At 53.1% G+C, this 14,142-nt stretch overlaps 1 protein-coding gene across 7 annotated transcripts in view; it reads left to right on the top strand.

The window, feature by feature from the left end:
- The window catches only part of NECTIN1 (nectin cell adhesion molecule 1), a 91,575-nt gene that overhangs the window by 33,696 nt on the left and 43,737 nt on the right, over nt 1–14,142 (top strand). For all 7 annotated transcript variants that reach the window (XM_042034353.1, XM_042034354.1, XM_042034355.1 and 4 more), the window contains exons 2-5: nt 6,964–7,314; nt 8,007–8,309; nt 8,711–8,828; nt 10,623–10,774. In XM_042034353.1, the coding sequence (XP_041890287.1) occupies nt 6,964–7,314; nt 8,007–8,309; nt 8,711–8,828; nt 10,623–10,774 (924 nt within the window). The remainder of the gene's footprint in view (nt 1–6,963; nt 7,315–8,006; nt 8,310–8,710; nt 8,829–10,622; nt 10,775–14,142) is intronic.

The raw sequence follows: 14,142 nt of genomic DNA, 5'->3' as shown, positions 1-14,142 counted from the left end.
CAAGGCATCAAGGCAGCCCAAGAAAGAGGCAGTGAGAAAAAACACTTGTGTGCATTTGGGGACTCAGCCCATCAAGATAAGGTCTCAGGACAGTCTCAGCTTAATTAGCTTCCCTCTTCTCAAAGCTCCAGCTTCTTTCCCTTCCTCCACACTTGATTTTCCAGCTTTTCTTCCCCACCCAACTACCAAATAAGCATTGGCTCTGCTTGTGGTCCCCTTTCTTTTGCTTACAGGTTAGAATTGGTAAGCAAAAAGACCTTGGTTTTTTCCTTGCTGGCAGGCAACGAGATGATTCCAGAGAGGAGAGTCTTGGATTTTTGGTTCTTTGTATTTGCCTGGCCAGCTGCCTGCTTTTCCTAGCGCAGAATTGTGATCCTGGACATACTCGCTGGTGGAATAGTGGCTGGGGATGGGAAGAGGCGAGTGAGGGGCCTGGGGTGTGGTGCGGATGGTGTAGAGGCACAAGAGGGGTGGGAAGATTGTTAAGGCTACAGTGGAAGAAGGGCAAATCAAAGAAAGGCACAAGCATTGACCAGCTGGAGAGGAAGTCCTGGAGACAGGCAGTGGGGGCAGAAGGAGACGTGACGTGGAAATTGCAGGAGAAAAGAGATGGGAGTTGTGAAGCCGGGCACTGGACAGGTGTGAGCAAGAGCCCACAGTGGGAAAAGAGCTGAGGAATGAGCTGGAGTCACATCCAGCCAAAAGGAGAGGGGAAAATGGGCCAAGTGCCCAGCACTGGGGCACGTCAGGCAGGGCACAGGGCAGCCTGGTGTGTGCTCAGGTGTGTGGGAACTGGCAGCTGGATCCCAGGATTAGCTGACGTGCGGCTGGGGCGGGCCGGGCGCTGCGCGGCGGGGACGGGGAGCTTTGTGCTTTGTTGCTGAGCATGGGCTTTCCAAGCTTTATTGCAGGAAGGCCTTTCCCAGTGCTGTGTCAGCTCTTTCTGCAGGAGCCCTGCTCTGCCAGCCTCCCTGCTTTTGCCATGGGGCATGTTCCCCTCCCCGTGACTTGGGGGGTGAAGCAAAGCAGCTGTGAGAAAGCCAGGGCAGGAACGGCAGGGAGGGAGAGCTGGGAGCAGAGGCAGGCTGCTGTTCCCATCCCACTCTTCTGGTCTGCAGCCCTTTTCCTGGCTGGATTCAGCTGGGGATGTTTGCAAAGTTGGAAAACTCGTGGTCTAGTCTGGTGGTCATCTCTGTCTCTTCCATTTGCGGCCCATCCCATCCTGGCCTCTGCTTTTGTTTCCCCTCTTTCTACGAGGAACTCTGGGACCAGCATGGCCTTGCTCTTGCTCAGGGCCCGTGTGTGAATCCCAGCGGTGGCTCAGTGACCAGACTTCCCAAAGGGTAACAGGGAGCAAGTGGAGCATTGATGGATCAGGCCCTGTGGGGAAGAGCTTTCACTCAAGGGGCTCCTGAGGCTGCTTTGTGCTCCATTTATCCAAAGAGGAAATTCTGCACAGGCAGGAGAAGGCTTTATCCCAAGGCAGCCAATGAAGGGCTGGCTGGAGACCTCACTCGATACCAGCCATTGACTGGTCCTGGGGTAAAATCATCTCTGCTCTGCTGCCTGGGCTGGATCTGGGTCTGAACCAGTGACCTCGAGGACAGGCCCCTGTGTTTCCCATTTGCAAGCCAAAGCCAAGCCCAGTCCTTTCTTGTTTGAGAGGGATTTATTTGGCTGAGGGCCAGGCGGGCCATTGTGCAGCGCTGCCATTTCCCGACAGCTCCCATAAATCTCTCCCAGCTCCCGCTGGGAAGGGGGAAGGGATGCCTGGGCGTGTAGTTTCTCTCTTGGGGTGCCCCCACCCCATCCCAGTGTTATCTCAGGCCTTTCATGTGCAGCCATGTCACCTGGAGCTATAATCTTGCCACATCTCTCTCATCTTCCTTCTAAGGCTCCCCCTCCCCTTGTGTTGGAAACTCAAGTTTTACAATCCCTGTGGTGCTCAAGCTCTGCAGGAGTGAATCAGTGATGACAGAGAGACCTCCAGTGAAAGTCTTTTGCCACAGGAAGGGCCTGGAGGTGACTCACTGGGGTCCACTGACTCACTGGAGACCACTCCTCCATTGCAGCGGGCTCCCAGCAGGGTGAGGCAGGCCCTGTGCTCTTGGAAGAGCAGCAGAATCCTGGTTTAAATGCCTGGCAATCAATGCAAAGCCTCCCTGGCAGGAGCAGAAGTACTAACCCCAACCTCTTGGCCAAGCGCCACCTCACACCTTTGCTTCTTGCCACCTGAAATTTCCCTGCTGGGATTTAGGATCTTCTTTCCTGTGTTTCCCACCCTGCCTGACACACCTGGGATGTCCCCTTGGGCTGTTGGAGGCCACCTGTGCTCTGCCCCACAGGAGTTGCGTTTCAGACCTTGTTTTCCACTGTAAAGATGAGTTCAGAAACACCAGGAGAGAAATTTTTAGGTGCCACTTTGGAAAGTTTTGGGCTTTTCCTTCATGGAAAATGTTCAGGGTCTGTGAGACCCATGGGACCATGGATGGGACATCATTGCCCGTGGCCACGGTGCTGTCACAAAATCAGGTGCTTTTTGTGGGAGTTTTTGCGGGTTCAAGTGTGATGCATTGATCTGTCCTTCTGTAAGATCCTGGCTGCTGTGACTAAGGCTATCAGGAGCAATCCCTGTGACATCTGCATCAGTCATGATATTGCCACACCGAAGGGTGGCTCATCACACTCGTGCCAAGGGCTGTTTCAGTGCCCTTGGGGGGAGATGAGTATCAGGGAACAGGAGGGAGAGAAATCGGTGAGAGGCTCAGCAGAGGCAAGGTTGTGCAAAGCAGAGTGGAGTTCACAGGGCTGTTAACAAAGAGGCATTGAGGGAGGTTGTGACAGAGCTCACCCAGAGCCTGCAGATCATTCCCAGAGCTTTCTATATGGGGGAGCAAGAACCTGATTTGCAAGTGTGGGAGCCTCGCTGGAACAGCACCTCCTGGGCTTTTAGGAGAAAGGGTTTTCAGGTCCAAGAGCCACCAGCTGCCACTTCTGCTCCGTCCCCCATGCCCCTGACACCCAGGGAGTGCAGACCTTCCTCCCCAGCCCCTGTGCCTCAGGGCACCCCGAGCTCTGCACAGTGCCCCCGAGGCCTCGCGGGATATCTGGAGTTGGGATCGTGGGGAAAGGCATCAACACAAACCACTTCAGAGGCCAAGGTGGAGGAGTAGGATCTCCAAGGCCTCCACTAATGAGGCCTTGGCACCAACATGTCTTTGGCACACGGCTGGGCCCTTTTGGTCCCTCACAAAAAATAACACCACAAAACTAATGAATAAAATGCAAGTGGGCAAGCTGCAACCTATCCAGCTAATCCTTGCTCGGGTGCTGGCTGCCCGTGGGGGGTGTCAGCATGGATTGGTGGGCACTGGGAGATCTGGCACGGGGTGTGAAAACAGCAGGATTCATCCCAAGCCTTTTCCCTGCCCTACCAACCACACGGATCGTTCAGCAAAGCAGAAACACGGCGGATCCCAGCACTTCACACACACACACATCCAGTTGAATATGTTCAAACCTCTCCAGAGGCTGATTAGTGATTTTATTTTCTCCTCCTCTGCCGGCCGTGCATGCTCATTGCCATCAATTATCTATGCATTTGCCCTGATGAATTATTGAGTGTGTAACGGGGCGAGGGAAGGCCCGCCAGCCCAGCTCAGTCACCTTGCAAACAAGTGCTCCCCAGAGCGTGGCAGCAGCCAAGTTTGCCCTCTGGCTTCTGATTTAGGATGGGAGGCTGATCCAGCAACTTCCCAAACCCCTTTCCTCCATCTGTCTCCCTTCCTCATCACTGCATTGAGTGTGGGTGCTCCTGGAGCAGAACGGGTGCGTTACTCTCCTGATTTAAGGCTTGGATGAGTGGAACAGAAAGAGTTTTTCCTGTCTTGCAAAAGAGTTGTTCAGTCACCTGGAAAGGAAACGCGATTTCCACGCAGTGTTTGGGGTTTTTCAGGGTATTTTTTTGTTTGTTTTGTTTTGTTATTTCTTCTGCCCGGTGCTTTTTATTTTTTTTTTCTTTCCCCCTTTTTCCCCAGAGCCTCGAGAAGGTTTGGAATGTGTTTTTGTTAAAGCTGCTGCATGTAAGGGCCTGAATCCCAGCTTTGGCAGCATTTGGTTGTTGGCAAGCAGTCCTCACTCAACTGGCACCAGCTCTTTCCCTGGCCAAAAGTCTGGCTTGTTACACCTGGGCACAGGAGGGTTCTGCAGGACCATTCTGGGTTCAGGATCAGGCTTATCAGCTCCAAAATCCACTTTTTCTCCAGTTTATATCCAAGTCCAGTCTGCATTGATGCGTGGATCCCCTGGCAGGGGGAGGGTAGGACTGGGAATTGTTGCTGCTGCTCAAGGTTAAGATAAATAACTTGATTTTTAACAAGATCTGTTCATTAATTTGCAGGGCAATCACAGAGTAAAGGAAGGGCACAGTAATGATGGATGGAGTGAGGGGTCGGACTGACCTCCCCTGGGCTATCCATCACATTCCCTGCTGGAATGGCTGGAGGCTGATTGACTTTATCTTCCTTTGAGGGGCACATCTTGGTTGCCCATCAGTGGAGGCCTTCGGCCTGGCAGTGCTCATCCAGATGCCCCCCGAGGGACTGCCAGCCCTGCAGGGGTGACCCTGAGGAGAAGCTGGTGGCTTCCACCCCCTCCTCTCTGCAGTTTGGCCCCTCTTCTGCTCCCCTGGCACCACGAGGAGATGCTGGGCCGTGACTTCCTGCGGTGGCGGACGGGGCCTCTTTGTTGGGGTGTGGAAATGCCGGTTCAAAGGGCCCCGCTGGGCCCGTGGGGGGTCAGGCAGCTTGTGGGGAGCAGAGCCGGCTGTGCCAGCGCCCCAGCCCCGGGAGGCCCCGCTGGGGGCACGAGCCCACGGTGGAAGAGGCGCTGATGACTCCGCGCTCCCCCGGCCCTGGAGAAGGAGGGCGTGCTGAGCACACCCACAGCCGGGCTGGGCCGTTCCCGAGGCCCTGGCTACGTGATGGAAGTGCTCTCCAGCAAGCCCCCACACGCTCTGGGAGGCTCTGGAGCCTTCTGAGCCAGACTGCTTGGCAAAGCCGTTCCTCACCTTGGGTGTGGGCAATGCTCGCTCCCCTCCGGGGTAGAAGGAGCAGCATGTGCTGCAAAGCATGGTGGAGACATCTCCCCCCTTCCTATCCACCCGTTCTGCCCTCAGATCCCAGCATGGCCTCATCTAAACCCAGCCTGTGCCCTCGTTTCATCAGGGAGGATGTTGTGGGCACTGGTGGCAGAAAAGTCCTTCATTATGTCCTGCTGTTGGGACGTTCTTCTCCAGAGGGGAAACACCATCCAGATGTGACTTTCTCAGAGCGGGAACATCCCTACCCTCTGCTTTGTGGAGGGAAAACCATGGGGAAAATGGCCCTGGCTGTGCTGGGAGGGGAAAGGTGCACCCTGCCAGCCCCAGAGGACGTGGTGGCTTCGTGTGTGCAGGCTCATGAGGGCACCAGCGCTTTGCTGTGGCTGTAAGAAGCTCTGGAGAACATTCCTGAGCACCCAGCTGCAGTGCTGGGGTGTGGGGCTTGGCTCGGGGAACAGGGGGCAAGTTCACACAAAGCTCTGGAGGCCAAGTTTCGGTCGGAACTGCTGATGGCTGTGGTCAGCTGGTGGCGTCTCGTGGCCGGCCTGGGTTGTTGGGGCTTGTCCTCAGGGTCACAGGAAGGAGAAGGGAGACAGAAGAGGCGTGGATGAGATGTGGGGATTAGGATAAGGCTGGGAACAGCAGGCAGGGAGTGAGGGGGCAACATGGAGTATGTGCGGGTAGGTGGAGAAGAGTTTTGTCTGCCTGCACTTGTGTGTGTGTGAAACTGCAGGAAGGAGACTCTTGGAGAAATCCCAGGGCACATCTGCCAGGGGGAGCAGCACTGAGGAGTTCATTTTGGCCTTGGACAGGGAGCCATTCATCCCTGGAAGAACAGAGTAGGGTGACATTTCTTTTAGGAGGTGCTGTCTAGTTTCTCTTGCCATGCATTTTTCTTTCCCCAGCCCCTCTCTCTCCCATTACTCTTTCATGTTCCTCACTCTCTGTGCATGTTTCTTTTTTTTATTATCCCTTTCTTTCCTTTCCTCCCAGGCTCCCAGAATCCATCCAATTGCAGATTCTCCCAGAAGCAGGGAGCAAAACCCGCTTTTCTTGTTCTCACCACCTTGCCTCTCTATTGTATTTATCATACAAATACTGGCTGCATAATTACCAGAGCATTATCTCTAAATACGCAGATTAGGAAAAGACACAGTGGCAGCAAAGATGAATTTCAGGGTCAGACTGGTGGGAGATGTTTTTCTCCATCTGTCAGGGGAGGAATCAACTGAGACACAACAGCTGTCATGAACTGCAGCTCCCACTTTTCACGAGCACCTTCCACAGAATCAAGGTGGAAGGTTCCTAAATTCAGCCGCTTCTGGGGTTATAAGAAGGCCACAGAAATGATCTGGGAGATACAGGGAGATCGTGCAAGGTGTAGAGGCAGTGCCTTAAAGCCGATCTTGGATGGGAATTATTGCTGCCCTGAAATGAGGGCTGAGCCTTTGCAGCTCCTTTAATTACTGCTGCAGCTCCAGTGGGATTAAATGGAAGTCTGAGTGTGTGTTAGCATGTGCTGGGATGTTCGGTGCTGATAAACATCAGGGCTTTCACATGCCTGCAGACACACATGCCCTGCCTATTTACCATGATTCAGTGTCACCTGGAGCTGGAGACAAAAGGGAGGGAGGTGTTATTGATCCAGCCTTGTGCCTTTGGGTGGTGATGAGCCCTAGGCTGGACTGCTCATAGCGGGAAGAAGGTGTTTATGACCAGGTGGATGCAGAAGGTGCCTATAGCCACAAACCGCTCTTGTATCAGCCATGCCAAGAAGAAGCAAGTGGAATAAATAGAGGGATTGAGGAGCCTGATGCTCCTGGGGAGCACACGAATGTTCACGTGTCCCCATTTCGTTGCAGGGCTGCAAGCTCAGACTGTCTTGGTCAATGACACCGTCTCGGGGTTCATCGGCACGGACGTGGTGCTGCACTGCAGCTTCACCAACCCGCTGCCCATCGTGAAGATCACGCAGGTGACGTGGCAGAAGGCCACCAACGGCACCAAGCAGAATGTGGCCATCTACAACCCCGCCATGGGCGTGTCCATCCTGTCCCCCTACAAGGAGCGGGTGACTTTCCGGAACCCTTCCTTCAAGGATGGCACCATCCAGCTGTCCCGGCTGGAGCTGGAGGATGAGGGGGTTTACATCTGTGAGTTTGCCACTTTCCCAACCGGCAACCGGGAAGGGCAGCTGAACCTCACCGTGCTGGGTAAGGCTCTGTAGGGTGAACCTCTGGTCCAACAGATCTGAGATTCACATCCTGGGAGCTCAGGGCAAAGGTGAATTTTGGGTGTACATTGTACCTGTGATGGATTTTTAAATTGACTGGGAAGAGGTGAAGAGCAGGGAACCCAGGGCAGGTGATTCTGAGACAGCTGAGCTGTCACACCTCTCCTTCTTTCCAGCTCTCAGTTCCCCTTTTCCCTCCACCTACACTCCTAATGCAGGTGCAGGAGCAGTGACCAGTTCCCTGTGGGAGTGGTGAATTTTAAAGAGCTGGGGCCTGTCAAGAGGAAAAAGACAGCAGAGGTTGTCCCTGGTGCTCAGGGTCTACATGAGTCATTTTCTCTCCAGTTTCAGTTCCTTTCTAACACAGGGATGAAAACCTCTGGGAGGAAGGGGTTGACTTTCCATGTATCTGTGCATTTAGGGCACCTCCACCATTGTTTCCCCATAAATGATGCAGGTAGATGGTGCAAGGTGCATAGGCACTGCCATAAAGCACTTATTGCATGGGAATTATTGCTGGCAATTAGCACAGCTCTGGACTCACCACAAGCTCTGTCACAGCCTCAGTGGTGTTAGGTGGTTCTTGGGAGGTAGCGAACAGAGCAGCGCTGCTTTTCTAACCATCCCTTTGCACCCTTTTCTCCTCCTCCTCCTCCCTGCACTCCCCTGCAGCCAAGCCCACGAACTGGATGGAGGGCACCAAGAGGCCACTTATTGCCAAGTCTGGCAGGACAGAAAAGATCCTGGTAGCCACCTGCACCTCCTCCAACGGGAAACCCCCCAGCACCGTCACCTGGGACACGAAGCTGAAAGGGGAAGCGGAGTTCCAGGAGATCCGGAACAGCAACGGCACCATCACGGTGATCAGCCGGTACCGGCTGGTGCCGAGCCGCGAGGCGCACCGGCAGCAGCTCATGTGCGTGGTCAACTACCAGCTGGAGAGGTTCACCGACAGCATCACCCTCAACGTGCAGTGTAAGGGGGCCTGGGCACGGCTGGGAGGGCTCCCTGCTCGGGGCAGGGTGGGGGATGCACTCTGGGAGAAGAGGGGTTTGTGAGGGGTGGTGTTGGGCTGCTGAGGGGCTGCTGTCTTGTTTTTGAGAGTGGAAACTGAAGGGATCCTCTGGAATAATCGTGGGTTTTCTCTTTTTCTTACCTTCTCTGCCTCTGCCATGTCCCTTTTTGCCCCCTTCTCTCTCATTGCCCTCCCTCACATTCCTTGTCCTGTCATCTTTCCCTCCTTGCAATTGCTTTCCTTTTTTCACCCCTGCCCCCTCATCTCTTCCCACTTAATTTTCTCCCCTTTCCTTTCCCACACCCCTTTCCCCTCCTTTTCCCCTCCTGCTCTCCTCCCTTTTCCCCCCCCACCCCTGCAGATGAGCCAGAAGTCACCATCGAGGGCTTCGATGGCAACTGGTTCCTGAACCGCAAGGATGTGAAGCTGATCTGCAAATCTGATGCCAACCCCCCAGCTCACACCTATGAGTGGAAGCTGTAAGTGTCCCCAGAGCCCCGCTGCCAGCAGCACATGTCACCTCCCAACAGGGACTAGGAGGCTCGGCAGACACCTCGCTCACCCTCTGGTCACTTAGGGCCCAGTCCCATTAGTGTCAGCAGTGTCACTCCAAGGCACAGCCTGTGCCTGTGCTGAAGGTGGCTGCCAGCACAGTGCAGCCTCAATATCCAGGGAAAACTTCCCATTCTCACCTCACTGGGATAATATTCTGCCCTGGTGATGTGAGGCAGCTGAGATGTGACAAGGTGATTAATGTGCCCAGCACCACCAGGTGCCTCAGGAGCAGAGCTGGAAAAGAACCCAGGATTTCCCTGCTTTGAAGGGGCACAAATAGCACAAAATTTGTCTGTGTGTGAACAACTTTTCCCTGGAAATCAGCTCCAGCAGCCCCCCACGTGACTGACATTAAACAGCAACAATTCCTTGTCCTCCAGGTTTCCAGCTTTTGGCTGAACACACTAAAGGGACTTGAAAAGTGAGTGAGGGGTGTCTGGGGAGCCAGGTGGGGAATTGATGCAACCTGATGTGGTTCTCTCTGCTGCTCTTTCTTCTCTGTAAGCACTCGTGTAGCTTTAAAAGAGGAAGATCAAATGGATCCTTTCTTCTTTTCAGCCGGCATTTGTCATCAGGAGAGAGGCTCTCAACATGGCTTTGCAAGGAGTACATTCTCTCTCATTCCACTTCCCAGATCAAAATGTTCACAGTGAAAGTCTGAAGAGGATTGTTTTTCTTGCCTTTTTTCCTAGTTCTCCATCCCCAGCTCTCTCCATATGTTGGTTCTGCCAGTCTGACTCAAACTCTGAGGGGCTCTCTGGGCTCCTCACATTTCCAGGAAAGCAAAGATTCACCCAATGCAGAAGAGAGGCCACTTGAGGCTATTTCTGTACCTCCTCCCCTTCCTGGGGGCTGCTGATGTTTTGCTCCTGCCTGGAATGTAAAACCCAGCTGTGCTTTTCCTCTCCTCCCATTTGGATGGAGATGAGCAGCAGTTGGGGGAGCTGTCAGAGGAGGCAGCAGCCTCCTGGAGCATCCCACACCACCCTTTTGAGATGTGCCCTAGTCTCTGTAGGTTCAGGGCTCTGTAGGACCAGGTTAAGGTGTTTTTCCATCAGCTCTGGGATCATTGGCTTGATGCAGCTGGAAAAGCTGTGTTTTCTGTACATATGTGTGTATGTAGACATGCAAAATACGTGCATTTAGGCACTTCTTTACAGTCCTAATTATACCCCCGTTATTCCCTTTTGTTTCTTACAAATTGCTGACAATATGTGCACATTTGGGTTGGAAGGAGGGGAAGGAATTACTTGAGTAATTTTTAATTGCCTAAGAGAAGTAATTACTTTGCTTTGCTTCAGTAATTAAGAATAACCAGGCCATGTGTGTCTTTTCCTAACACACAGGGGCTTTTTTTTTTTATTTTTTCATCTGCCTTTGTTCATTTATTTTCTGTATCTCCGGGTTCAGGTTTGCATTATTCCAGTTTCGCACTTACCTGACTGTTCTGACATGGGCAGGGCTCTAAATCAACACTGCTCTCCACGAGTTCGAGTTGGAATTAACACTGGCTGGTCAGGAGAGTTAAATGGGCAGGAAATTGGGGTGAAACAGGGTCAGGTTGTGTCCCTTTCCTGCTTGCATTAATGGAAATTTTCCAGCTTCTGGACCTTGCCCAAGGGCAAGCACAGACCCAGCACGCTGGTGTCACCTCTGCAACACTTGTTGACCTGCTGGGTGTCACCTCTGGGGTCAACCATGGTCTTTGTCCCCCCCAGGCCAAACGGGACCCTGCCAGGGAGTGTGGAAATCCAGAATAACACCATCTACTTCAAAGGGCCCGTGTCCTACAGCGTGGCTGGCACCTACGTCTGCGAGGCCACCAACGCCATCGGGACACGCTCGGGCTTGGTGGAAGTCAATGTCACAGGTAGGACAGCCCCTGGCTGCTCTGGAACGTGGAAAAGGAGGTGGGGAGGGAGAGGAGGGTGTGAGCAGTTTACAGCTACCACTCAATTCCATCTCCTCAATCACCAGTGTCTCCTCTCAGGGGTGGGAATCTGGTGGTGCAAAGGGGGCAGTGGAGTTCTTGGCTTTGTACTGGTGTTGCACTGGTTTGCCCTGGGTTCTTTTTCTCCTTTCCTCTTGTGGTCTTTTCCTTTCTTACACCAATTCTATTTGTTCCCCCCTCGTCTTCTGCTTTGGATTCAGAGAGATTGTTGCTGTATTAACAGCAAAGACACGGCAGGGAGATATTGATTGATCAGGGTGAGGGGTGGGATGAGGATGTGGACTGCCAGAAAGGCAGGAGATGGATGAGTCCCTTGCTCAGGATGGTGTTTGGTGTTCCTGGTGCTGGGCATTCTCATGATTCTTCAGTTGAGCTCCTTCCAGTGTTGGTCTGTGGACTCGCTCACCTGCCTGCCACAGATTCCTGTGAGCATTTGAGGAGCTTTGTCTGGGCTCCAGGAAGGAATAACATCCCGGGATGCAGGCAGTGGGAAGGGATGCTGTGATGTCTGATGGCCTGCAAAACAGTGTGGCCACAGGAGAGAGGGAAAGACGTGTGGGTAAGCTGAGGTAGTGCCAGGGAGAGAAAGTCATGTCAAGAAATAGCTTAAAGAGGAGAAATAACAAATGGCAATAGCCTGATTTCTGAAAGTCAGAGTGACATTGTGAGGCATCACCAAGAAGGAAAAGTGGCTGTGGGTGCTTTGAGAGGAGGAAAGGGACATTTATCCCATTTCTTTGGGGTAAAAGGAGCAATCTGGGTTATCTGGCAGTGACTTGTGGGTCTCAGGAGGGCTGGAAGTGCCTCTTGGAGCAGTGAGGTGGAGCACTGCCACACTGCAGCGAGCTCTGGGCTGCAAACACCCCAGACAGGATGGGCAGTGAGGCGAATGAGGTGCACTGGGGGCTTCCAAGGCGTGGGGGATACAGAACAGGCTCCCAGGGCTCTTACCTCTCCCTGCTGTCCAGCCCAAGGCGATCAGAGCCTCTCCTGCCACCCTGCTCCATGGGGAGTTGTCTGATCTGAGAGTGATGAAACTCCAGCCCCCTGCACCAGCTTTCTCTGGTGGTAAATGCTGAGCAAGCGTAGAGCCGAGTCTGGGGCAGCTAAATTAGCAATAACTCTGTGTTTGGCACCCTCAGCACCTCAGCTCCCCTCTCTGTACCGTGGGTAAACCAGGCCAATCTTCCTCTATCCAAGTGCTTGGAGGTCAATGGATGGGATGTGCTAATTAGATGCTAATTACCCGGTATTTATTTATGATCGTTATCACTGTAGCAGGCCTTTAATTCACACCTCCTGTCCTGGATCCCTGCCTGCTGAGTTGTTCCTGGTACAGGCTTTTCTCTGGGGGCTGTTTCTTTTGCCAGCCAAAGGCACTGGAAGAACAAAGCTCTTTGTGCCCAGCCCTGCCCAACCACCCAAAATCAGGGCAAGGTCATGGCCAAAATCAGCTGCTGGCCATTCCAGGGGAGTTGTCACCTCAGTGTCCCTGGGGCAGTGCCCGGTACAAACTGAGCTGACTCCCTTTAGCAGTAGAAATCCGTCCCATGCAGTGTCCAGGATGCTGGGGCGTGTTGGAAGCAGTGAGCAGAGCTTAAAAACCTCTAAGCTCAGCCCCCAGTTGCAGAGAAGGAGGTGGAATAAGGATTGAAGGGGACTTTGGGAGTAACAGGCTTTCACTTCCCATTCCTGCATAGCCTCTGTGTCCCTTCCTTGCTGTCATTCTGCCTGTCCAACCACCCCATATCATTTGTGGTGTCACGACACCAGGCACAGCCCTCTCTTCACATTTCCTGCCCGTTTTTGGTGTGTCTCAGCAGCACAGTGGCACTGCAGGTGGCTGCACCAGCTCACCTGCACAGGCACAGGCTCCTCTAGGGACGAGGGGCTGGGGGTTCCCCCTCTGGGATTTGGAATTGTCTCTTTTCCTGGTGGTCTTTCAGAGGATGGGTAGAGCATGGTTCTCACGCTCCATCAGGGCAGGGCTGGCCAAGGAGGTGGGGGCTGGCAGGAGTTCTGGGGTTGGGCTGGGTTGGTGTCTGCCTGCCTGTAATCTCAGCTGATTCCCAAAGGTCCCGGTTGTGGGGCTGAGGTTAAATAAGGGGGAATGAAGGGCACACCCACAGCTGCCCTGCTAGGAGGGATTAACAGCCAACCCCACAGGCCAGGCCTGCACCACATAAAAAAGAAGAAATCCTTTAATAATTCATGGGATCTGAATATGTTTATCCAGCTCTCCCTAAGGAGCGATTAGGCCGGTGCTGGGGAGGGCTCAGCCCTCCTCGCTCAGCTATTACAGGTACATTTGTTTGGGTCTTGCAGGCAATTTAGGGATTGTCAGTGGACCACGAAACCTCTTTCAAGAGCTGCATGCAATAAATGGAGTTCAATCTAGTGAGCAGCCAGCCTTGGGAGGAAAAAAAACAACACGGAAGGCTGATGCAGAGAAAACCCTGCAGCAGCTTTTCCCCTTTCTATCTCCCTGTTCTCCCTCTTTTTGCCACCCAAAACCTTCCCTCCAGCCCCCAGAGAGGAAGAGAGCAGGGCTGGTTCAGCCCCCTGATGGGGAGGGCAATTTGTTCAGAGGGAGAAGGCTGAATGCTTCTATGAGAGTTATGGCGCATTAAAGAGATTGATAAGTGGAAATTTAATATTTTATTCCAGCAATCTGTTCCCATAATAGCTTCTCCTGCCTTGCAGGACCTTTGTCAGTCGCAGGCAAGCCATGTAGTGTGACATGTAACTATTTATTACAGGCGGGTGCGTGACAGAATAAAAGGCTGTGCTTATGGACTGCACATGTGGGGTGGTCCTGCACAGAGAGCTGCCCATGGACATTCACATGTGTGATCCCATTTGTGTCCTGCCCATGGACATTGATAGGTGTGATCCCATTTGTGTCCTGCCCATGGACATTCACATGTGTGATCCCATTTGTGTCCTGCCCATGGACATTCACATGTGTGATCATATTTACATCCTGCCCATGGACATTCACACGTGTGATCCCATTTGTATTCTGGCCATGGACATTCACATGTGTGATCCCATTTGTATCCTGCCCATGGACATTGATATGTGTGATTCCATTTGTATCCTGCCCATGGACATTCACACGTGTGATCCCATTTGTATCCTGCCCATGGACATTCATATGGCTGATCCCATTTGTATCCTACCCATGGACATTCACATGGCTGATCCCATTTGTATCCTACCCATGGACATACACATGTGTGATCCCATTTGTATCCCGGCCATGGACATTCATATGGCTGATCCCA

The sequence above is a fragment of the Corvus kubaryi genome, unplaced genomic scaffold (genome assembly GCF_017639235.1).
Source record: "Corvus kubaryi isolate FWS band 111438036 unplaced genomic scaffold, C.kubaryi_AGA036_p1.0 37367, whole genome shotgun sequence".
In the NCBI taxonomy this organism is placed as follows: Eukaryota; Metazoa; Chordata; class Aves; order Passeriformes; family Corvidae; genus Corvus; species Corvus kubaryi.
Note: the sequence above shows the minus strand (reverse complement) of the source record. Positions and strands in the feature narration are given on the sequence as shown.